The sequence below is a fragment of the Vespa velutina genome, chromosome 2 (genome assembly GCF_912470025.1).
Source record: "Vespa velutina chromosome 2, iVesVel2.1, whole genome shotgun sequence".
Taxonomy (NCBI): Eukaryota; Metazoa; Arthropoda; class Insecta; order Hymenoptera; family Vespidae; genus Vespa; species Vespa velutina.
In genome coordinates, this window is record NC_062189.1 from 565,014 (window position 1) to 588,042 (window position 23,029).

The window sequence follows — 23,029 nt, forward strand, 5'->3', positions numbered from 1 at the left end:
CACGATTGGTCGTTAACTGTGAAACTCGACCAATTGCTTTCGTCGATTTTGTATTAATGATGAGTCAGTGATAAAACAAAATGGCGGATGCACTTTATGTTTTATACCTCTGACGTTTCAGTCTATGCCCTATGTTCCGCTCTATCGTATTTTATCAAGCTTTAGCATATTGATGCAAAAAGCTTGCCCTTCTAAAACGTATCAAGTGAAACGAGTCAAAAATAAAAAAAAAAAGAAAAAAAAAAAATAAAAAATGAAATTCGTTAATGTTAAACCGATGTTACGTTTTTAAGTAAAAAAGAAGAAAATGAAAAATACAAACAATTACTGCATTCTGCAATGAACAGCGGTTATGTTTTCCAATGGAAAGTGGTTTAACGACAATGGCGGGACTGTCTCCGTCGAAAGTAAGTTGTTAATGTATCATCTCTTTCCTGCCTAAAGAGAAAAAAATATACTATAATATTCAATGCAGATACTAAGCAAATTTTTCCTATTAAAAATATCGATAGCATGAATAATTATTAACAACATAAGTAAATGTAGAAAGATAAGATTTAGCATAGTCTACGTATTATACAAAACTTCGTGTCAAATCGGAACGCTTATTTCATTAATTTTTATGTAAATTCCTTCAAGTTATCTTATCAATTTGGAAGCACTATCGACGATTATTTATATTTCTTAGAGAGATATTTTAAAGAAAAATATTATTTAAATCGTGAAATTTTCGATCATTCGTAGTATTATATTTATTTTCTTTACGTATTTTCTTACGTGCTCATAGTCTGGCAACTGTTTAAAGTTTGCCCTTGATGATTCATACTTCCTATTAATTTTTTATGACGTTATATTTATCAAATATATGTGTATATAATATATATATATATATATATATATATATATATATATATATATACATACAATATATAATGTATATTAAACGTTTAATAATTTAGATATCAGATTTAATTAAAGAGAAAAAAAAAAGAAAAAATTAATAAACAAATGAATAAATGTGTGATCTTCCATATATAATAGAAATAAATAAAATGATGTTTTTATCTTTTCAGCGACGATTACAGAAGGAATTAATGTCATTAATACGTGAACCACCACCTGGTGTCAGGGTAGATGGTGATTCAGCTGGACAAAACTTGACACAATGGATTGTACACATGGAAGGTGCAAAGGGTACCTTGTACGAGGGAGAAAGATTTCAATTACAATTTAAATTCAGTTCCAAGTATCCCTTTGATTCGCCGGAAGTAACATTCATTGGTAATATACCAGTTCATCCACATGTTTATAGCAATGGCCACATTTGCTTATCAATTTTAACCGATGATTGGTCACCGGCACTCAGTGTGCAAAGTGTATGCTTGAGCATTGTGTCAATGCTGAGTAGTTGCAAAGAAAAGGTATAAAAGATCAATTAAATAAATCCTATAGATGTTTATTAAATACGATATTAATTTTAGAAAAGGCCACCGGATAATTCTTTCTATGTGAAAACCTGTAATAAAAATCCAAAGAAGACAAAGTGGTGGTATCACGGTAAGATAAATTTCTTCAAAAAACAATCATAAAGGAAGAAAGCGTTGTATAAAGTCGCACAATATATGAAACAATTTTATTTCTTCTTTCGATTAGATGACAGTGTTTAAAGGCAAGGTCCGTACATAAATCCTCAAGTTGCATATGTATGGGTATCATTGGACCAAATGGAAAGAAATTTTTCCTGTGTCTTAAAGGAACGTTAAAAATTTTCGCAACTAAATTGCTGGGATTTTAATACATAGCTGAAATATGTAGGTGCATAAGCTAGAAAAGTGACTATGGCTTTATGACATACTTATGACCGTAATTAAAAAAAAAAAAAAAAAAAAAAAAAGAAAAAAAAAGAAACCGGCATTTCAAAGTATTGAAGTCTCGCTCGGTCACGAATTATTACATTGTTAATAATAATAATAATGAAATGTATTACATGTTAGGTTTAAAAAAAAGAATACTAAATTCATAATGCTAAGAGAAAAACAGATAAAGATAAGATGTAGATATAAAAATTGCAAAATTTCTTTCTTCGTTTAGAGTAGCAAATCTCTATTTGTTAATATCAATTTAAACGTATTAGAAAGGATCTCTTATCATTATGTAACATTAAAGCTATGAAGCGATCACGAATTTTATCGCACGATGTAAATTCTTTGTTTATTACATTTAATCATAAGGATGAAGCATAGAAAAGTAATCGAACGTTAGTTGTAAGAAGAGAGAGAGAGAGAGAGAGAGAGAGAGAGAGAGAGAGAGAGAGAGAAAGAAGAAAAAACCAAAAGAAACAAAAAAGCAATAGGTGTTACGTGAATCGGAATGCAAGTAACACGGTATCAAAAGGTATTTCATTCTTATCTTGTACCCCAATTAAAGGAGTTTAACATTATCGTTACCTAATCGTTGTGGTAGCTCTTATCTTTCATGAAGTAGTATTAACAAGAGTGATCACGACTTGTCTCTGTGCGACGATTGGTTTAGTTTACGTTCGATATGTGTGTAGTCTTTCTTGTATAACGTTTAAACGATGTTTACGTACGATAGCTCTTCATATTTTAGTACGATACGGCACGCGTGTTCAACGATCTTTTTATGTTACATATTTTCTATCAATTTAGCGAAGACATAGTGTATCTTTTTTCATATTAAAAATAAAGTCTACTGCTTTACGTTATGATACACCGATATTATGCATTTCCATGGCTCGTCATCGATAAGAATAAAAATGTTAAAGGAAGTCTACTCTACCAAAAATGATACCTTCGAGTTATCAAAATTTAGCTTTCGAAAATTTTCATTTTCAATCTCGGAATAATTCGCACGCGCGCGCGAACGCGTCTTTCAAATAGTCTACATAGCGTATTCAATGCGGAAGCACAGTATGTTTGTTGCTCTCGACGATCAAATAGCCAAGGGATCTCGTTGAATTGGGTAGATGTTACGAAATAACAGGTTAAATTCAACGAGGAGGAAATAGAGTCGCGAAGGGTTGAAATTGTAAATGAAATAAAAAGAAAAAAAAAAAAAAAAAAACAAGAAAAAAAGATTAATTAAATCTCGTTCGATTCTCAAAGAACGAACAAACTTATCCGTGATATTTATATTTACACCAAGTTCGTATGGCCAGCGATAGATAACGATCTCTAAATTAATGATTCACGATACGATACGATACGATAGAGAGAGCAGAGGATAATTTATTCGAAAGAAATTCAAGATGTCTTCAAGTAATAAACGATCGATGCTCCCTTGATGTCCATCAGTTTCAACTTTGTGCTACAAAAATTTCATTATTGTACAAACGAACGACCCCGACGACGATTGAATAAATGCAGTCGCTGAAATATTTTTTATTTTCTACGTAGGCACATATATATGTACATACATACATATATACATACATACATACATACATACATACATACATACATACATACATAGATACATAGAGACGTCCATCGAAGGAACGAACGGCCAATTGATTTTGTCGAGGCAAGCAGAAACCTTGAAGCATATATCTAATCGCAAGTGTATTGGTTCGAATGTCGGTCATCGCTTTAATTCTTTCCAAGAACAATTACAAATCTCATTATCGAAGGACAATGTTGATAAAAATTAAATATATCAAAATTAAATATAAAGAAATGGGAATGCTATCTTTTCTCAAGAAATAATATCATCGGTTAATCGGCCTCGTCGTTCGAACGATTCGAATGTTCAATTTATCTTTTCTCAAGGAAACAATGAAATTAGAAACGTAATCTATCGTTCGTTAACTTATTTGCAAAGTGTTCACGTTCGATGTCGAAGATCGGCCATTCTGTGCTTCTAACTCGTGCGTGATACACTCGAGGAGAGTCTCGAAGAAATCTCGCGTTGTTACATTCGTTTAAAAGGCATATCGAGAAAGAGAGAGAGAGAGAGAGAGAGAGAGAGAGAGATAAATAGGAGAATGGAAAGGGAAAGAGTGAGAGAGAGAGAGAGAGTGAGTGAGTGAAGAGACACGAGTCGACCCGCGCCTGGAAACTACACTCTCGTCGAACTAAGTGGGGGCAGTTCGGGCAAGTTTAGTACGAATATCGATTCAGTCTCGCGCAAACCACCCCCGTGTGCCGATGCTTCAGCTCCACCTTTTGGGGGAGCTTTTTCCACCTCGCTTACGTTCGACGACGCTCGTCGTTATAAACATAGATTCGGTTAAAGAGGGAGGCGAGAACGAGTTAACGAAAGAGAACGATCAGAGAGAGGCAAAGGGAAAGAAATACCACGGGAGCTTTCACGAATAGCTCTCGTCAACGTTGAACGCGAAGCAATCGTGGCTCGATCGTGAGGAAAAAGAAAAAAAAATATATATAGATATATATATATATATAAAAGTACATTTCGATTGCAACAAAAAGACACAGGACATATAAGTTCGTTCCTTTCCATTGTCAAGCATCGGTCCATGAAATGAGACTAATGTGCAAGCTCGTCAAAGGGTGGTAAGGGGTGGGGGTGGGAGGGTGATAGGATCTCAGGCGAGGGTTGAAGACATCGAAGGAGAAGCTTTTATGTCTCCGGTTAAAGCGAAGCCTTAGAACGAAGAGGACACAACGGCGGTGACTCCGTCTGCGACGACTCCCGCCGATCGAACATGTCGCGATTTCACGAGGGACGGACGAAATCGTGTTTCTACTCTTGACTAAGTCTTCTAAATATACGAGCAAGACGGTGGTGGTTTGATCATCGAAAGACATCAAGAGAGACATGTCTTCGATATCAGCTCAAGGCGTCGTCGAGAGAGCCAGCGCCGAATTGACCAAGAGGATCAACGGTTTGGGATTGAGGACCTCGAAGCATCATGGTCGGTGAAAGTTATCTTTTATTACCTTCTTTCTTTCTTTCTTTTCTTTTTTTTTTTTTAACCCTAATCTTCGAATTCTAATCCCGAAAATCGAGTTGCCCGCCCACCTTGACAAATAAAAATAAGAAACAAATGATCGTTCGCGAAACATATCATTCCTTGCAATTATAATATTATAGTTCGATTATTAGCGTTCTTCGTAAACGACTAGAATCCGTCCATCCGAATTTTCAGCTTTGACTACTTTTGATGCAAGTTTCGGGTGCAAGCTTTCCTTCGTCTTCATTTTCGATGGAGAATTCATCATCGTTACGTAATAACGCGTAGATATTATGCCGGCGATTACAAAGGTAATTTAGCTGGTCGCGAATCAATGCGTCTTCTCTTTTTTCTTTCTTTTCTTTTTTTTTTCTTCTATTTACACATAATAATTAGAAACTTTAGGCAATTGGAAGAAAAATGGAGGAGGTGGAGTGGGGGCGGGGGTGAGGAAGAGAAAGAAAAAAAAGAACGCGTTTTACAAGCGCATACACGCTCGATGACTTTTCCATATCGTATTAATTTTTCACTTTTCATCGTCATTTTCGTAATCGACCTGTTCTTTCATATACGCCATCGTACGTATCTATGCACAAACGAGTATTCCATATCATCGAAAGCGAAAATGAGAATTTTTGTTTCTTTCTTTCGTTCATCGTTATGCAATTTCGTCGAGTAGTGTCGAGTACACTCGTGGTCCGATTCACGGTCCGATTACCCCCTATCCTTCTTGTTCTCGGCCATTTATGCTATGCCTCTGATCCTTTATTTTCCAACTCGAATTATTTACGAAGCGTCGATAGTCGCCGCAATCTTAACTGCAGTGAAATCGATAGCATTTGGCCGCGTGCGTATAAAAATAGAGAGAGGCTCGATGTACTTAGGGAGAGAAAGCGAAAGGAGAGAGAGAGAAAGAGAAAAAAAGAGAGAGAGAGAGAGAGAGAAGGAATAGAAATTTTCCTTCTATTTCTCTCTCTCTCTTTCTTTGTTTTTTTTTAACGAGCGTTCTTCTTTACATCTCACCTTTTACGAAAAGATGTCACGAACTGTTCGTTCGGTCTGTAATTTTAACCGCTCTATGATTTAGAAGCGCGTCGTTTAGTACGCCAAGTAAATGACGTAGATGTTTACGAGGGTCGTAAAACATTTCGCGTGTCATACTCGCACTGCACCAATCGCAACCATTCTATTGTTGCGATAATAATAGTAAAGAGGATTAAAGAAAACGATTGTCGAAGAATGAGAGTAAAAAAAAAAAAAAAAAGAATAGGGAAAGGAAAAATGGGAAAATGGACGATAGATCGTAACTTAACACGGAGCGTATTTTATCGAAGGTTCAATCAAGATGGGAAAACGAGAGGAGCGATTCTAAATTCTGCAACGTTCATTTATTTTTATCTTTTTCTGAGATTATCACTTGAGATACGAGGAGACCCTTCTAGTACTTACGTCCCTTCGATTTAAAAAGAAAAAAAGGAAAAAGAAAAGGGAAAAACGACGTTAAGGAAATGTTCCCGCCATTTTTTTTATTTACTCTCTTTTTCTTTTTCGTTTTTCAAAAGCCCTTGAGAATCGTCGAGTTTGCCGCCGTGTTCTACTTACAACTCATTTCGTTGTTTCTTTTTTTTTTCTTTTGCTTTTATTCCATCACAGGTGGAGGGAGGACGAGCGTCATGGAACGCGTTACGAATGTCTTTTGCGGAGGCGGTGGGGTGGCATATACAAATTTGCAGAGCGCGAACAACGTAAACACGATTCCGGAGAAGCCGAGTAGGAGCGTTCCAACGTCGATGAATAACATGTCAACAGGGAACAACAAAACTTTGAACAATGGTACAGGTAGCAGACCGAGGATATCACGGAACAAATCGAAAACTGTTAGCCTCGCGAGTGGTGGTATGGGAGGGTACGTCGCACCGAGCACGTGGGAGCAGTTATTGCAAGATGATCATTTTCTTGGACGATTCTTTCTTTATTTCAATGCCACCGAGAGAAGGATATTGGCTCAGGTAAAAGGAAAAAAAACAAAAAACAAAACAAAACAAATAAAAAAAAAACAAAAAAGTAAAATGAAAAATAAAATGGATCGTCCAATTTGACAGTGTTACGTTTACATTAACTTTATTATACTGTGCAGGTATGCACGAGATGGCGAGACGTTCTATACGCGAGACCAAGACTCTGGGCAGGTTTGGTACCAGTAGTTAGGTGCCGAGAAGCTCGATCTATGCCATCCAGCTCGCGTACACGTCTCTATGCCTCCTTGGTAAGGCGAGGTTTTCATTCGTTAGTTTTATTGGGTGCCGCAGATGAAGATATACCAGAGTTAACGCATGGATTTCCTCTTGCGCAACGATACGTTCATTCCTTGTCATTACGATGTTGCGCTGTCACCGACAGAGGTCTCGAAGCTCTTTTAGATCATATGCAGGTAAGATAATTCGTTTACATAAATGATAATAATGATGATTATGATATGACGATGATAACGTTAATGTGCTTGTTGCAAACTGATAAACATGAAGTATAATAGATCGAAATGTTTGTCTTCTCTCAATCGTTAGGCTCTCTTCGAATTGGAACTGGCTGGTTGTAATGAGATCACCGAAGCTGGACTTTGGGCTTGTCTCACGCCTAGGATAGTATCATTGTCCTTGTCCGATTGCATAAACGTTGCAGACGAGGCCGTAGGTGCAGTAGCCCAATTGTTACCCAGTCTTTACGAATTTTCGCTCCAGGCTTATCATGTAACTGACGCCGCATTGAGATACTTCAGCGCCAAACAGAGTAGCGCCCTTAGCATTCTCAGGCTCCAATCCTGCTGGGAACTCACCAATCAGGCAGTAATAAATATTGGTGAGACATTGTCGTTATTGATTTTGAAGACGATATTGATGTTATTGTTGTTATCGATCGCAAATGTTCTTGAGCGACCTACATCCTTTGCAAAATAACGTTTTATCGGTCACGCGGTACGCGATGATCGTATGATGTCGTCACGTCTTCTTAGCGCACGATCATATAATTCGTGTTTGCGCGTGTCGATCCGTAAAGTATATCTGTAAATGGAAAAACGAGATCTATGTGTACGTGTGTGTGCACGCATAGTCTCTCTCTCTCTCTCTCTCTCTCTCTCTCTTTCTCTTTCTTTGTGTGCCTATGTACTTTAACGTTCTAAGAATATGATAAGCACTCCACCGACCGGCTAAAACGTGAAATTGAATCAGTCACACACACGTGCTGAAGATTAAATATAGAATTAAGGAACAGCTTTATTTAGCATTCAAGCTGTCAGTCAGGGTCGTCTCGTGAATTTTACGGGACCAAAGATTAAGAGAAAAGAAACTTCCTAATTGCGAATCCTAAAAAAATATATCAAAGAAAATTCTCTTAGAAGTTGATACTTAACGAAGTACAGTACGTTGACCATATCATCAAACGTTTCTCCGATCAATCATCGGTCTAATACAAGATACAGGACATACTTGTATAGATGCCAACGAGACGGTCTTGCAATCGTAGTTCACGGAACGTTTACGATCGTATAAAATAAATGTATAATTTAGAATTTGATTAATGGAAATTCTACGAATATGATTAGATCTCTAAGCGTTAATTTTAGCTAATAATAATATCTAGCTCATGTACTCATTTTTTTGTCGTAGTACATTCCTTGCCAAATTTGACTGTATTATCACTTTCTGGATGCAGTAAAGTGACGGACGACGGTGTAGAATTAATAGCGGAAAATTTGCTAAGACTTCGTTCCTTAGATCTGAGCTGGTGTTCGCGAATTACAGACGCAGCCTTAGAATATATCGCCTGTGATTTGAATCACTTAGAGGAACTTACGTTAGACAGGTAACGATAAACACCGACCGTTAAACATGCATATTACCTCGAAGCATATGTATTATTTACGTTACTTTTTTTCCTTTTAAATAGATGCGTCCACATAACGGATATTGGCGTAGGTTATATTTCAACAATGGGATCCCTAAGTGCTTTGTTCTTGAGATGGTGTTCACAATTAAGAGACTTCGGACTTCAGCATTTATGCGGTATGAGATCCTTACAAGTGCTTTCCGTTGCTGGTGAGTTACTCTTTATCGTTAAATCTCTACAATTAATATAATCGTAACGATTAAATGAAATAATTCCATTTCCAGGATGTCCATTACTTACTAGTAGTGGCTTATCTAGTCTGATACAGCTTCGTCACTTACACGAATTAGAGCTAACCAACTGTCCAGGAACGTCACGTGAGCTCTTTGATTATTTACGAGAACACTTACCACGTTGCCTAATCATTGAATAAGAGGAACCGAGTGTTAACTACGGTATTTGCGATACAACCTCTTTGATTTCGAACGTAGTCGCGTTGCTCGGCGATACGAAGGTGCAAACTCGGCACGACTTTGCGGAAGACTTGTATTATTTGTATACAGAAAAATTTGTGCAAACTAATACGTAGGGGAGGGAGAGAAAGTAAAAGAAACAAATGACAATGGTACATATGTACGAGCGAAAGGTATATCACGCAAGCGAAACGCTGATGACGTCCATATTCTGAGAGCATAACTATGTTTTTCTTCTAACGGGCATGGAAAAGGCCACACGCGATATAATAAATTAAATTAAGTAGTCTTTAGGCCTTTTTAATACACTGACGCCAGCATTTAACTGCACTTGTTCATTCGCGTTATGTTTTAACTGATCATAGTTTTATTATCTTCTTGTCTGCGTAATACGTATAGATACATAATCCTAATACCTCTTTGTGTATGTTCTTAAAGCATGTTTTTTCGAATAACGAGTATCACCCATTATTCGACAAAAGCCAAAGATATATATATATATATACGCATATGTGTATATATATATATATATATATATATATATATATATATATATATATGTATATCAGACGAGAAAGAGGACTCACACAAGTCACCGGATTCGTTTCTCTATTCTGTATATTTCTATAGGAAAAAGAAAAAAAGATGTGTTACGCATGACATATTTTAATGGTTAGAGCTGTGATAAGATTTGTGTTACATAAAATTCCATTTGACTTTGAAATGTTCATGATATATTATATTATATTATCGATATTCATGCCGCTTCACTATTTGCACCTGCAATCGGAATATTAGATAATTTGCTTTAAAGAATCCTCCTAGAAAAACTATACTGTTACGAGACATTTACGAAACATGTTACCGGTTTATCTAGTACTTTATTCTTAAAAGATATGCTTCATATAATCTGTTTTATAATACATGTTATTGAAATAAGAACTGAGATCAATTATTACATATTTATATATTATGAGAAATGATATTTGTATTCGTGATTTTACTTGAGAATTTACTGTAATGGAATTAGCCTTTTTTAAATTTATAGTTTACCGTCGCGCTTTAGTTATTTCAAATTCCTTATGCAATAACACGTTAACAAGTCTAATATGATATAAACGGAATATTTCGTGTGTTTAAAATATTTAAGAACTTTACTATTTGGTTAACCCAATATGTCCTGCGACATATTAAACGATGTTAATATTTTAAGATAATATCAATGGAAATTTATTATTTATGTTGTATTTAATAACTCGCGTATAATAATTTATAGGTAGCCAACTAGAAAGATCTGTTTTCTATAACATTGTAATTATTTTTGCGTGTGTTATCACGTGTTTAGTACACAACATCTTTGTATATATTGTACAAATTATTCTTACTAATTCTGTTATCAATCAAAACTAAGCGTAAACATACCTGCACATGAAAAAAATTGTATTGGAAAATATGTCACTTTGTGATGCAGGTCACAGATGTAACATTCTATGATACATTGAGATGTGCTGTGAAATATAAATTTATTGATGAAGATTCAGTACTTTTAAATGTTGCATTTAATAAGTCTGAAAGTATTCATTGCATTTTCACAGGCTTTTATGCATTTTCCCACCAAGTAAGTAAACCAAGACCAGGTTCATCTATAGCACCCTGTGTGATTAGGTAATGTGAACAAAGTTAAGTAATACAAGAGTTGCAAATTAAAAAATGTAATACTTTCAATTGATTTACACTTACGCCCAAAGTATAAGGAGATATATTGCTAACTTCAGGTTTTTCAACTGTTTCATTAGAAATGTTAGGACCTGATGGTAATGTTTCCGTAAAGGTTTCACTGACTACTCGGAATCTAATGATTTCGCCTAAGGAGATATAAAATTATTCGATAAAGAAAATAATTAAATACATTTCTAATGGCAAAATGATTACAAATATATACCTGCATCCATAAAAAGATCATGTTTTTCTCCATCCCCAGTATCGTATTCCCAAATCCACGCTTGTTCCGCTTGATCAAATCTAGAGGGATGCTGTAATTTGTGAGGTGGAATAACTATATCCTCGAAAAATCCTAATGTTACTAAAATAGAAATTTGAAGTTGAAATTATAATGTATATGCAAACAAAGAAAAACAAATGAAAATCTTATTATGTAGTTAATTTTATTTACCATGTACTCCATCAACGCTACAACTACGTATTTTTCCTATTAGAATCTCCTCCATAAATGGACGGAACACTACAAATCTAAATAATACTTTTGTATGCGAAGAACCATCTCCTGGAAAAATATATGATTCTTCTATTTTTGTTATGTCGTGCAATGCAATGCAAAGACCCACGTTTAAATATACCTGAAATTTTAAACTTAATTTTGTTGCCGTGTTAAACTTAAGAAAAATATGACATGACATTACCTTATTAGCTAATTTCCTATTTAATTCGTCAGTGATTGCATCATTCAATTTTCGTTTAAATTTCCATGGTGGTATTCTAACGGTATCTTTAAGTTCCGCAAGTACAAACATATTTTAGAAATTTCTTTATTTATATACAATTCGACGACGCGGCAAAGTGATAGGTTAGATTTATATATCGAATACAAATAACGATTTTCTTTTCGTTATACAATAATTATACGAATTATGTAAATGTTAATATTTTAAATTTACTTCTATTAAATTAGATTTGTATATATGATTTATCCTATCGTTAAAAAGCATCTTAAAGAATCAACTAACACAACATTTCCTACGCCATTCATACCATTATGACAAAAACTACAAGGCTATTATACATCTTCCGTTCGTAACGCATGCGACTTCAGCGACAGATGTGGACAAAATATGAACTACGAGAATAAATAAGCGAGAATAATTAAGACTAGACTAAAATATAACTTAAAAATGGTATTTTGCGAGAACAGTACATGCACGAATAAAAAGCTTATGCAAAAATTTGAAAAAGTAAAATCTTAGATTAAATCTTCATCTTTAAAATGAAATTTTGTTTATCAAAATTAGCTGAGAATTATGCCTGTTCTCATTGTTGACATAAATGCTCTTTTTGACAATTTTTAGGAAGAAAAAGTTTAGTACTGTGACGCCTTTCGATATTTGCGACAAAAGAGAAGTTCGTACATCCACTACTGCTATTTCCATATCACTTACAATGAGGTACAATTTATCGTTGTACCTCATCGACAAAGCGATTACCTGGTTGTTTATATATGTAAATAGCTGATACTTGGATATTCTGTACCATTCTAAACGTAAAGAATGCGTTTCAGGATGATAACACGGAGAAACATATTCGATCATTATTTCGATAGATAATTCTATGGCAAAAATAAGGAAATTCGTGTCCAAAGTCAAAAAGATTATAACGCGAGAAAAACTTAAAATAATTTCAAATTGAAATTCGGTACTTAAAAATTTCAATCTTGTTGTAATATAAACATAAACGGTCCGCCGAATAACTTTGACAATTACCGAGTTAGTTTCCTTTTGCACTCCGATCAATGCACATCAATATTTTTTTTCTAAACGCGTAAACTTATAAATTTATACTTTCGATAGTTTTTCAATTATTTAAATAATCTTTAATCTACACGAAGTACAATAAAATAATATTTAAACAATAGTACATTCGCTTAATCATTGGAAAGACGGTAACGTGCGAATAACTTAAAATATTTTTAATATAAAATTCCAGTACTTTAGAATTTTGATTTCGGGTTTGTTGGCCTTGTACAATATAAACATAAAAGGTCCGTCTATTAACTTTGACAAGTACCAAGTTAGTTTTCTTTTGCACTCCGACCAGTGCACATCGTCCCTCTCTCTTTTTAAACGCGTAAACTTATAAATTAATACTTTCGATACTTTTTCAATTATTTAAACAATCTTCAATGTACGCGGAATACAATAAACTAATATTTAAATAATAATACATTCTCTTAAACATTACAAAGATTGTAACGCGCGAGAAACTTAAAATAATTTTAATATTAAAATTCCGGTACTTTAAAATCTTAATCTCGGGGTAGTTAGCTTTGCGTAATATAAACATAAACAGTCCTTCGATGGACTTAGTTTTCTTTTGCACTCCGACCAGTACACATCGACACGCTCTCTTTCTAATCGCGACAACTTATAAATTAATATTTTCGATACTTTTTCAATTATTTAAACAATCATTAATGTATACGAAGTACAATAAAATAATATTTAAACATTATTTCATTCGTTTAAACATTACGAAGATCAAATCGCGTGACGAACTTAAAATAATTTCAATATAAAATTCCAGCACTTAAAATTTTCTGTTTCGGGTTTGCTGGCTTTGTGCAATATAAACATAAACGGTCCTTCGATTAACTTTGACAAGTACCAAGTCACTTTTCTTTTGCACTCCGACCAGTGCACATCAGGCCTCTCTCTTCCTAATCGTGACAACTTATAAATTAATCCTTTTGATAATTTTTTAATTATTTAAACAATCTTCAATGTACGTGGAGTACAATAAACTAATATTTAAATAATAATACACTCTCTTAAACATTACAAAGATCGTAACGCGCAAGAAACTTAAAATAATTTTAATATAAAATCTCGATGCTTTAAAATTTTAATCTTGGGGTAGTTAGCCTCACGTAATATAAACATAAACGGTCCTTCGAATAACTTTAATAATTACCCAGTTAGTTTTCTTTTGCACTCCGATCAGTGCACATCGGCTCTCTCACTTTTTAAACGCGTAAACTTATAAATTAATATTTTCGATACTTTTTCAATTATTTAATGTACACGTTGTACAATAAAATAATATTTAAACATTATTTCATTCGTTTAAACATTACGAAGATCCAAACGCGTGACGAACTTAAAATAATTTCAATATAAAATTCCAGTACTTAAAAATTTCGGTTTCGGGGTAGTTGACCTTGCGTAATATAAACATGAACGGTCCTTCTATTAACTTTGACAAGTACCGAGTTAGTTTTCTTTTGCACTCCGACCAGTGCACATCGGCTCTCTCACTTTTTAAACATATAAACTTATAAATTAATACTTTCGATACTTTTTCACTTATTTAAATAATCTTTAATGTACACGTAGTACAATAAACTAATATTTAAATAATAGTGCATTCGTTTAAACATTCTGACGGTCAAATCGCGCGATGAACTTAAAATAATTTTAATATAAAATCTCGATACTTTAAAATCTTAATCTCGAGGTAGTTATCTTCGCGTAATATAAACATAAACGGTCCTTCTATTAACTTTGACAAGTACCGAGTTAGTTTTCTTTTGCACTCCGATCAGTGCATATCGTTTCTCCCTTCCTAAACGCGAAAACTTAAAAATTAATACTTTCGATAGTTTTTCAATTATTTAAATAATCTTTAATGTACACGGAATACAATAAAATAATATTTAAACATTATTTCATTCGTTTAAACATTACGAAGATCAAAACGTGTGACAAATTTAAAATAATTTCAATATAAAATTCCAGTACTTAAAAATTTCGGTTTCAGGTTTGCTGGCCTTGTGCAATATAAACATAAATAGTCCTTCGATTAACTTTGACAAGTACCGAGTCACTTTTCTTTTGCACTCCGACCAGAGCACACCGGCCCTCTCTCTTTCTTATCGCGACAACTTATAAATTAATATTTTCGATACTTTTTCATTTATTTCAACAATCTTTAATGTACGCGGAGTACAAGAAACTATTATTTAAATAATAGTGCATTCGTTTAAACATTGCGAGGGTCAAATCGCGCGAGGAACTTAAAATAATTTTAATATAAAATTCCAGTACTTTAAAATCTTAATCTCGAGGTACTTGACCTCGCATAATATAAACATAAACGGTCCTTCGATTAACTTTGACAAGTACCGAGTCACTTTTCTTTTGCACTCCGACCAGAGCACATCGGCCCTCTCTCTTTCTTATCGTGACAATTTATAAATTAATATTTTCGATACTTTTTCATTTATTTAAACAATCTTTAATGTACGCGGAGTATAATAAACTAATATTTAAATAGTAATACACTCTCTTAAACATTACAAAGATCGTAACACGGGAGAAAATTAAAATAATTAATATTTTATTTTCATATTTAATTTTATTTAATTGATTTTTGCATATTTCTTTGCATATTTAAATTTTTAACTGCCGTTCCTTGGTTATGTGTGAAGTCAACAAAATCAAATCTCTGATCGATCTCGACTATCATTGGATCAATCTTCTTTGGGATTCCGACGAGTAATCATCGAAGCTCTCTCAGGATATCTTTCCTGCATAGTTATAATGAAGACTTAAAGTAAATATATTTCTATATCATATGTTTCTTTAATAATTTATACAGTTTCTTATTATAACAGTGATACTAATTATTTTGTTTGTATTTTTCTGTTTCAGAATTTCATTGCAATCGCGCGCGTAGCAATGAAGTAATCGAATGTTTTTATCGATAAAATGAAAATATCACCAAGTAGAAGCAGTGCTTGTTCGTTCGCGTTTCGCGATTTAAACAACAAATGTTTTTACATCGACTGCGTGTAATGCAGTCGTTAGAGTCAGTGTTTGTTCGCAAAGTGTTTTGCTTTTTTAACAATCGCACCAACTTTATTTATAAAAGACAGTTGAATTCCGCGAAATAAATTCAGTAAACGTCCGTTAATAAATAACTACCGCGAATTAGAGTCAGTGCATCACTGAAGAGGATCTTCATCAACTTCGATGTCGACCTATCTAATGTTGAAGAATCATTCATTCTCAATTTCGACTTAAACCGCGAACGAGTGTTTTGGAGCCATCGCAGAACTTCTTAAGTAGTGAGTAAATTTTTTAATCCCTCCGATACTGATTCTAACTTCTCCTACGTTGCAAGAAATTATCTTTCGAAAAAATAATAATAAGTTTTCAAATACGTTAGGATTGTGTTATGGTTTTCTTTCATATCTTAGAATTTGAAATTAAATTTTGTCGATACAGTTTTAGAGTAATAATCGACTAGGCCACGAAACAAAGAAGAGGCTATATACCGAAGGGGCCCCTCCCCAACATATGCCTCAAGAGCATTACTATTAGGTTATTGAATTATTTTCGAAGGGTCACTAGAAACTTTTGAGAATGGCTCTTAGTCGCATTTTAATTTTACCATGTTGTCATTCGAAATGCTCTTATGGTGATGGGTGTAATGGTAAAGATTTAAAAAACTGAGACGAAGTAATATTCCGTAAATAACATTACCACATTGCCATATGATTATTTCATATTTTAAGCATTTTTAATATTAAATTCGATATATAAATTTTACACATTTTCTCTTTTCTAAAATTCAGTTCAATTTGTAATTCCACTTTAATAAAATCAAATTTTACGTTAAAGTCGATTGATAAATATTGTACATTTTCTCTTTTCTACAGTTCAATTAAATTCATAATTTTATTTTAATAAAATCGAGTTCTATATTAAAATCATATATTTATGAAATGTACAAGTAATATAATATTTTTTTCAGGAAAAATAATATTTCTTTAGATCAGTATTCAGAATTTTTCATTTCTTTTTTCTTTTTTAATTAATCTTTTATTTTTCTTAAGTTTAATTAAATTAAATTTCATAATTTTATCATAATTAATATACATATATACATTTTCTTTTTTCTTTCCTTATTTCTTTTCAGCTGGTGGCAGATCGTGGGATCGCGAACACGGAAAGGAATAATTAATAAATAAGATTATTTCAACATTTACACAACGCACGATATACGTAAAGTATAATTAATTAATATTTAAACAATAGGATATTTTTAGCAACGTTATAAAAATCATATACATGTATTATCATATAATATTGATTAATAAATATAATAATATTTCTTTCAGGGAGAATAATATTTCTTTCAGAGAGAATAATATTACTTTACATCAGGGTTCAGCATATTTCATTTTTTTTTATTAATTAATCTTTTATTTTTCTTATGTTTAATTAAATTAAATTTCAGGATTTTATCGTTCACGTAATTAATATACATATATACATTTTCTTTTTTCATTCTTTATTTCTTTTCAGCTAGTTCCAGGTTGTCCAGGGATCGCCAACACGGGAAAGAATAATTAATTAATATTTAAGCAATAGGATATTCTTAGCAACGTTATTAAAATCATATACATGTACTACTATATACTATTGATTAATAGATATACTATCGATTTAAAATTGAAACGCACAGAAAATTCTCTTCACTGTCATTACTATTTATTCTAATTTACTCTCATTAATTATCCTTTATATATCTCGGATGGGACCCATGGGATGGGCCATGGGGGTGTGCCTCTGTGCGGATTGCTGTCTCAGCATCGTGTAGAACTGCATCTCTTTTTTTCTCTTTTCTATTTCATATTTTTCTTTTTTAATAATGTTTTCAGTTATGTTATTAATAAGTTATTTCTTTTTAATTATGTTTTCTTAATATTTATTTATGTTGTTTCTTTTTAATTATGTTTTTAATTATATGTTTAATTATGTGTTTAATTATGTGTTTAATTATGTGTTTAATTATGTATTTACTTGTGTTTATTTGTGTTTATTTATGTGTTTAATTAAGTGTTTAATTATGTGTTTAATTATGTTTTTAGTTATGTTATTAATATATTCTTATTAATTATGATTTATAAGTTTTAGGTAGGACCCATGAGATGGTGCGGATAGTTGTTTCAGCATCGTGCAGAGCTCTTTTATTCTCCAGCACTCTTATCTATTTATACGTATTTATTTTCTATTTTATATATTTTTTTTTCTTTCTCTTTTTTTTTCATCTTCTTTTTTTCTTTTTCAGGAATGATCGAGTAATCATGCAGCGATATTCAATATGTCTTTTCTTTTCTTTTTCTTATTTTTTCCTTATTTTCTTCTTTTCCAGTATAGATCATCAAGGGATAGGTTCACCTCTGGTCCAATGCGTCATCGCCTGGCTCGATTCATCATCGATTTTTATGCGCGGTTACGGGAAGGATAGGAAGAATACTGACGCGCGTGTCGGCGTGCACAAACGTGGGTATTCTCGGGCACGATTAAACTTCGTTTGATTGCTCGTATCGAAAACGCGAATTTAGAGTAGAGTCACTGTTTTTCTAATGCTCACGTGAATGTGCGCGAGCGCAACTTAAAAGTCCTACCGGGGACTTCGTTTTATTTCTTCGACATTTCGATTAGATTACTTCGCGAATTTGGATAGAACAGTAGAATCTACGTAATTATAACACACGTCAGTGTCGCGAACGCGATTAATGCGCTTTGATTGTTCGAAATTCGGAAGCATGAATTCAGATGTGCTTAATAATCCGTTATGCCTGAGGCGAGGGTGTTGAACGGTAAAGCTTTCTGTAAGTGGAGTCCCTGTAGCTAAGGCTAGATACTTCCTGTTAGCTTTGAACCATGCCCAAAATATCCGAGCGGAAGGCATAAGGGATCGGTATCGCGGAACGCGGATTTTAAAGTAAAGGAGAGTCACCGTTAGCTCATGGGTCTTCACATGCAGCAACTTCCACGTAGTGAGACCTGGGTCGTTAATACTTGCAAAGTCTAATTGTAAATCTTATAACGCAAGTATCATCGAGCGAATGGCTGCATACTATATTACTGTTCCAATATTTTTTCAATTTAATTCCAACTAAACATTAACATATTTTCATCTTATATAGCTAATAATACTTCGAAAGAAGAAATATAACAGAATTTATTGTACAATAATTTCTTACAGAACGACAAGGAAATTTATCTATCACAATTTTATGTCCGTTGTCATTTCTATTTATTCTTATTTACTCTCACTAATTATCCTTTATATATATCGGGTGGGACCCATGGGAGGGGCCCATGGGTGAGGGCCTCTGTGCGGGTTGCTGTCTCAGCATCGTGTGGAGTTGTTTCTTTTTTCTTCTTTTTCTGGGGCTCGCTTTCCTTTCTCCGGCTCTTTTTTCTATCTCATATTTTTATTTTTCAATTATGTTTTCAATTATAATATCAATATGTTATTTCCTTTTAATTGTATTTTCTTAATATTTATTTATGTTGTTTCTTTTTATGTATATTTTTAATTATGTGTTCAATTATGTTTTTTATTATGTTTCTAATTATGTTTCTAATTATGTTTTAATTATGTTTTTAATTATGTTTTTAATTATGTGTTTAATATATTCTTATTAATTATGATTTATAGGTCTTAGGTAGGATCCATGGAATGGTGCTGTCAGCTGTTTCCGCATCGTGCAGAGCTGCTCTTTTTTTGTTTCTTTCTTTAGCTTTCTTATTTATTTATATATGTTTATTTTCTATTTTATTTATTTTTTATTATATTTATTTTTTATTTATAATCTATGTATATATTATGTTTTATTTTATATATTTTTTTGTTTTCCCTTATTTTCTCCTTAGCTTCTTTTTTTTCAGGATAGATCATCGAGGGATAGATTCATCTGCGACCGGATGATACATCGCATGGCAGGATTCATCATCGTTTTCTACGCGAGAATACGGGAAGGATAGGAAGAACACTGGCGCGCGTGTCGGCGGGCACAGGCGTGGGTGTTCTCGGGCGCGATTATATTTCGTTTGATTGTTCGTATCGAAAACGCGAATTGTAAAGTCACCGTTTTTTTAACACTCGCGTGGGTGTTCGGGCGCGATTAAAGGTCCTACCGTGGACTTCGTTTGATTTTTTGCAAATTTCGATGGGGGTACTTCGCGAATTTCGGCTTAACAGTAAAATCTACGTAATTATAACACACACGTGAGTGTCGCGACGCGATTAGTATTTCTAAGGAGTGCGCTTTGTTCGAAATTCGGAAAGCACGAATTCGGATGTGCTTAATAATCCGTTATGTCTGAAGCGGACGGTGCAAATGGTGGAGCTATCTGTAAGAGGTGTGCTGTAGCTAAAGCTACGCATACCCTGTTAGTTAAGAAGCCAGTGCATTGAAGCGGAAAGGTATCGCGGATCGGTATCGCGGGTCGCGGATTTTAGAGTAGAGTCACCGTTAGCCCGTGGGTCTCCACATGTAGCAACCTCCACGTGGTGAGACCTGGGTCGTTAATACTTGCAAAGTCTAATTGTGAATCTTATAACGCAAGTATTATCGAGCGAATGGCTGCATATTGTATTAATTTTCCAATATCTTTTCAATTTAATTCCAACTAAACATTAACATATTTCCATCTTATATAGCTAATAATACTTCGAAAGAAGAAATATAACAGAATTTATTGTACAATAATTTCTTACAGAACGACAAGGAAATTTATCTATCACACTTTTATATCCACTGTCACTTCTATTTATTCTTATCTACTCTCACTAATTATCCTTTATATATTTCGGGTGGGACCCATGGGAGGGGCCCATGGGTGAGGGCCTCTGTGCGGGTTGCTGTCTCAGCATTGTGTAGAACTGCTTCTCTTTTCTTCTTTTTGTGGGGCTTGCTTTTCTTTCTCCGGCTCTCTTTTCTATCTCACATTATTTTTTTTTGATTATGTTTTCATTTATGTTTTCACTTGTGTTATTAATATGTTATTTCTTTTTAATTATGTTTTCTTAATATTTATTTATGTTGTTTGTTTCTAATTATGTTTTTAATTATGTGTTTAATTATGTTTTTAATTATGTGTTTAATTATGTTTTTAATTATGTTTTTAATATATTCTTATTAATTATGATTTATAAGTTTTAGGTAGGACCCATGGTATGGTGCACAGCTGCTTTTCATTTCTCTCTCTAGCTCTCTTATCTATTTATATATATTTATTTTCTATTTTGTTTATTTTCTATTTATTATGTATATGTGTATATATATATTATGTCCTATTTTATTAATTTTTTTTTCTCTTATTTTCTTCTTATGTTCTTCTTTTACAGTATAGATCATCGAGGGATAGGTTCATCTGCGACCGGATGATACATCGCATGGCAGGATTCATCATCGATTTCTACGCGCGAATACGGGAAGGATAGGAAGAACACTGGCGCGCGTGTCGGCGGGCACAGGCGTGGGTGTTCTCGGGCGCGATTATATTTCGTTTGATTGTTCGAATCGACAACGCGAATTGTAGAGTAGAGTCATCGTTCTTCTAACACTCGCGTGGGTGTTCGGGCGCGATTAAAGGTCCTACCGTGGACTTCGTTTGATTTCTTCAATATTTCGATGGGGGTACTTCGCGAATTTCGGCTTAACAGTAGAATCTACGTAATTATAACACACATGTGAGTGTCGCGACGCGATTAGTATTTCTAAGGAGTGCGCTTTGTTTGTTCGAAATCCGGAAAGCACGAATTCGGATGTGCTTAATAATCCGTTATGTCTGAAGCGGACGGTGCAAATGGTGGAGCTATCTGTAAGAGGTGTGCTGTAGCTAAAGCTACGCATACCCTGTTAGTTAAGAAGCCAGTGCATTGAAGCGGAAAGGTATCGCGGATCGGTATCGCGGAACGCGGATTTTAGAGTAGAGTCACCGTTAGCTCGTGGGTCTCCACATGCAGCAACTTCCACGTAGTGAGACCTGGGTCGGTAATACTTGCAAAAACTAATTGTAAATTTTTTAATACAAGTATAACCGAGCGAATGGCTGCATATTGTATTACTTCTCCAATATCTTTTCAAACTAATTCTAACTAAACATTAACATATATCCATTTTGTATCGTTAATAATTCTTCAAAAGAAGAAATATAACAGAAATATATTGTACAATAATTTCTTAGACAAACGACAAGGAAATTTATCTATCACACTCTTATGACTCTTATGTCAGCTGTCATTTCTATTTATTCTTATTTACTCTTATTAATTATCCTTTATCCTTATCTCGGGTGGGACCCATGGGAGGGGCTCATGGGTGAGGGCCTCTGTGCGGGTTGCTGTCTCAGCATCGTATGGATTTGTTTCTCTTTTCTTCTCTTTCTGGGGCTCTTTTTTCGTTCTCCGGCACTCTTTACATTCTCCGGCACTCTTTTTGTTCTCCGGCTCTCTTTTCTATCTCATATTTTTATTTCCTTTTAATTATATTTTCTTAATATTTATTTATGTTGTTTCTTTTTATTTATATTTTTAATTATGTGTTCATTTATGTTTTTAATTATGTTTTTAATTATGTTTCTAATTATATTTCTAATTATGTTTCTAATTATGTTTTAATTATGTTTTTAATATATTCTTATTAATTATGATTTACAGCTTTAGGTAGGATCTATGGGATAATGCGGACTGGTGATTCAGTATGGTGTCGAGCTTCTTCTCTTTTCGTTTCTTCCTCTAACTCTCTTATCTCTTTATATATATTTATTTTCTATTTTATTTATTTTTTATTTATAATCTGTGTATATATTGTGTTTTATTTTATATATTTTTTTGCTTTCTTTTATTTTCTCGTTAGCTTTTTCTTTTTCAGGATAGATCATCGAGGGATATGTTCATCTGCGGCCGAATGGTACATCGCTGGATTCATCATCGATTTCTACGCGCGAATACGGGAAGGATAGGAAGAACACTGGCGCGCGTGTCGGCGGGCACAGGCGTCGGTGTTCTCGGGCGCGATTATATTTCGTTTGATTGTTCGTATCGAAAACGCGAATTGTAAAGTCACCGTTTTTCTAACACTCGCGTGGGTGTTCGGGCGCGATTAAAGGTCCTACCGTGGACTTCGTTTGATTTTTTG

General features: G+C 33.7%; 3 protein-coding genes across 5 annotated transcripts; 2 read left to right on the forward strand and 1 right to left on the reverse strand.

Annotated features, from left to right (window-relative positions):
- The first annotated feature begins 110 nt into the window (after positions 1-110).
- On the forward strand, positions 111-2,728 carry LOC124957855 (ubiquitin-conjugating enzyme E2 W). The gene is made up of 4 exons (XM_047515293.1): positions 111-407; positions 1,074-1,421; positions 1,482-1,557; positions 1,654-2,728. The coding sequence occupies exons 1-4, from the start codon at positions 363-365 to the stop codon at positions 1,665-1,667; spliced, it is 483 nt and encodes a 160-aa protein (XP_047371249.1). The 5' UTR covers positions 111-362; the 3' UTR covers positions 1,668-2,728.
- A 226-nt stretch (positions 2,729-2,954) lies between these two features.
- LOC124957853 (F-box/LRR-repeat protein 16) lies at positions 2,955-11,445 on the forward strand. The gene is made up of 7 exons (XM_047515290.1): positions 2,955-4,897; positions 6,590-6,945; positions 7,074-7,367; positions 7,501-7,792; positions 8,602-8,797; positions 8,882-9,030; positions 9,106-11,445. The coding sequence occupies exons 1-7, from the start codon at positions 4,801-4,803 to the stop codon at positions 9,252-9,254; spliced, it is 1,533 nt and encodes a 510-aa protein (XP_047371246.1). The 5' UTR covers positions 2,955-4,800; the 3' UTR covers positions 9,255-11,445.
- On the reverse strand, positions 9,945-12,093 carry LOC124957854 (DNA-directed RNA polymerase III subunit RPC8). Of its 3 annotated transcripts, none has more exons than XR_007103752.1 (5): positions 11,715-12,093; positions 11,468-11,651; positions 11,237-11,377; positions 10,717-11,159; positions 9,945-10,074 (listed from the first exon to the last, which is right to left on the reverse strand). XR_007103752.1 is itself a non-coding variant. In XM_047515292.1 (5 exons), exons 1-5 carry the CDS (start codon positions 11,823-11,825, stop codon positions 10,894-10,896), a joined length of 615 nt encoding a protein of 204 aa, XP_047371248.1. In that variant the 5' UTR covers positions 11,826-12,092; the 3' UTR covers positions 9,945-10,893. The 3 variants fall into 3 exon arrangements, 2 of the variants coding, with proteins under 2 accessions (XP_047371248.1, XP_047371247.1); XM_047515292.1 differs by having other exon boundaries at positions 9,945-10,947; positions 11,035-11,159; positions 11,715-12,092; XM_047515291.1 differs by having other exon boundaries at positions 9,945-11,159.
- Positions 12,094-23,029: the final 10,936 nt, after the last annotated feature.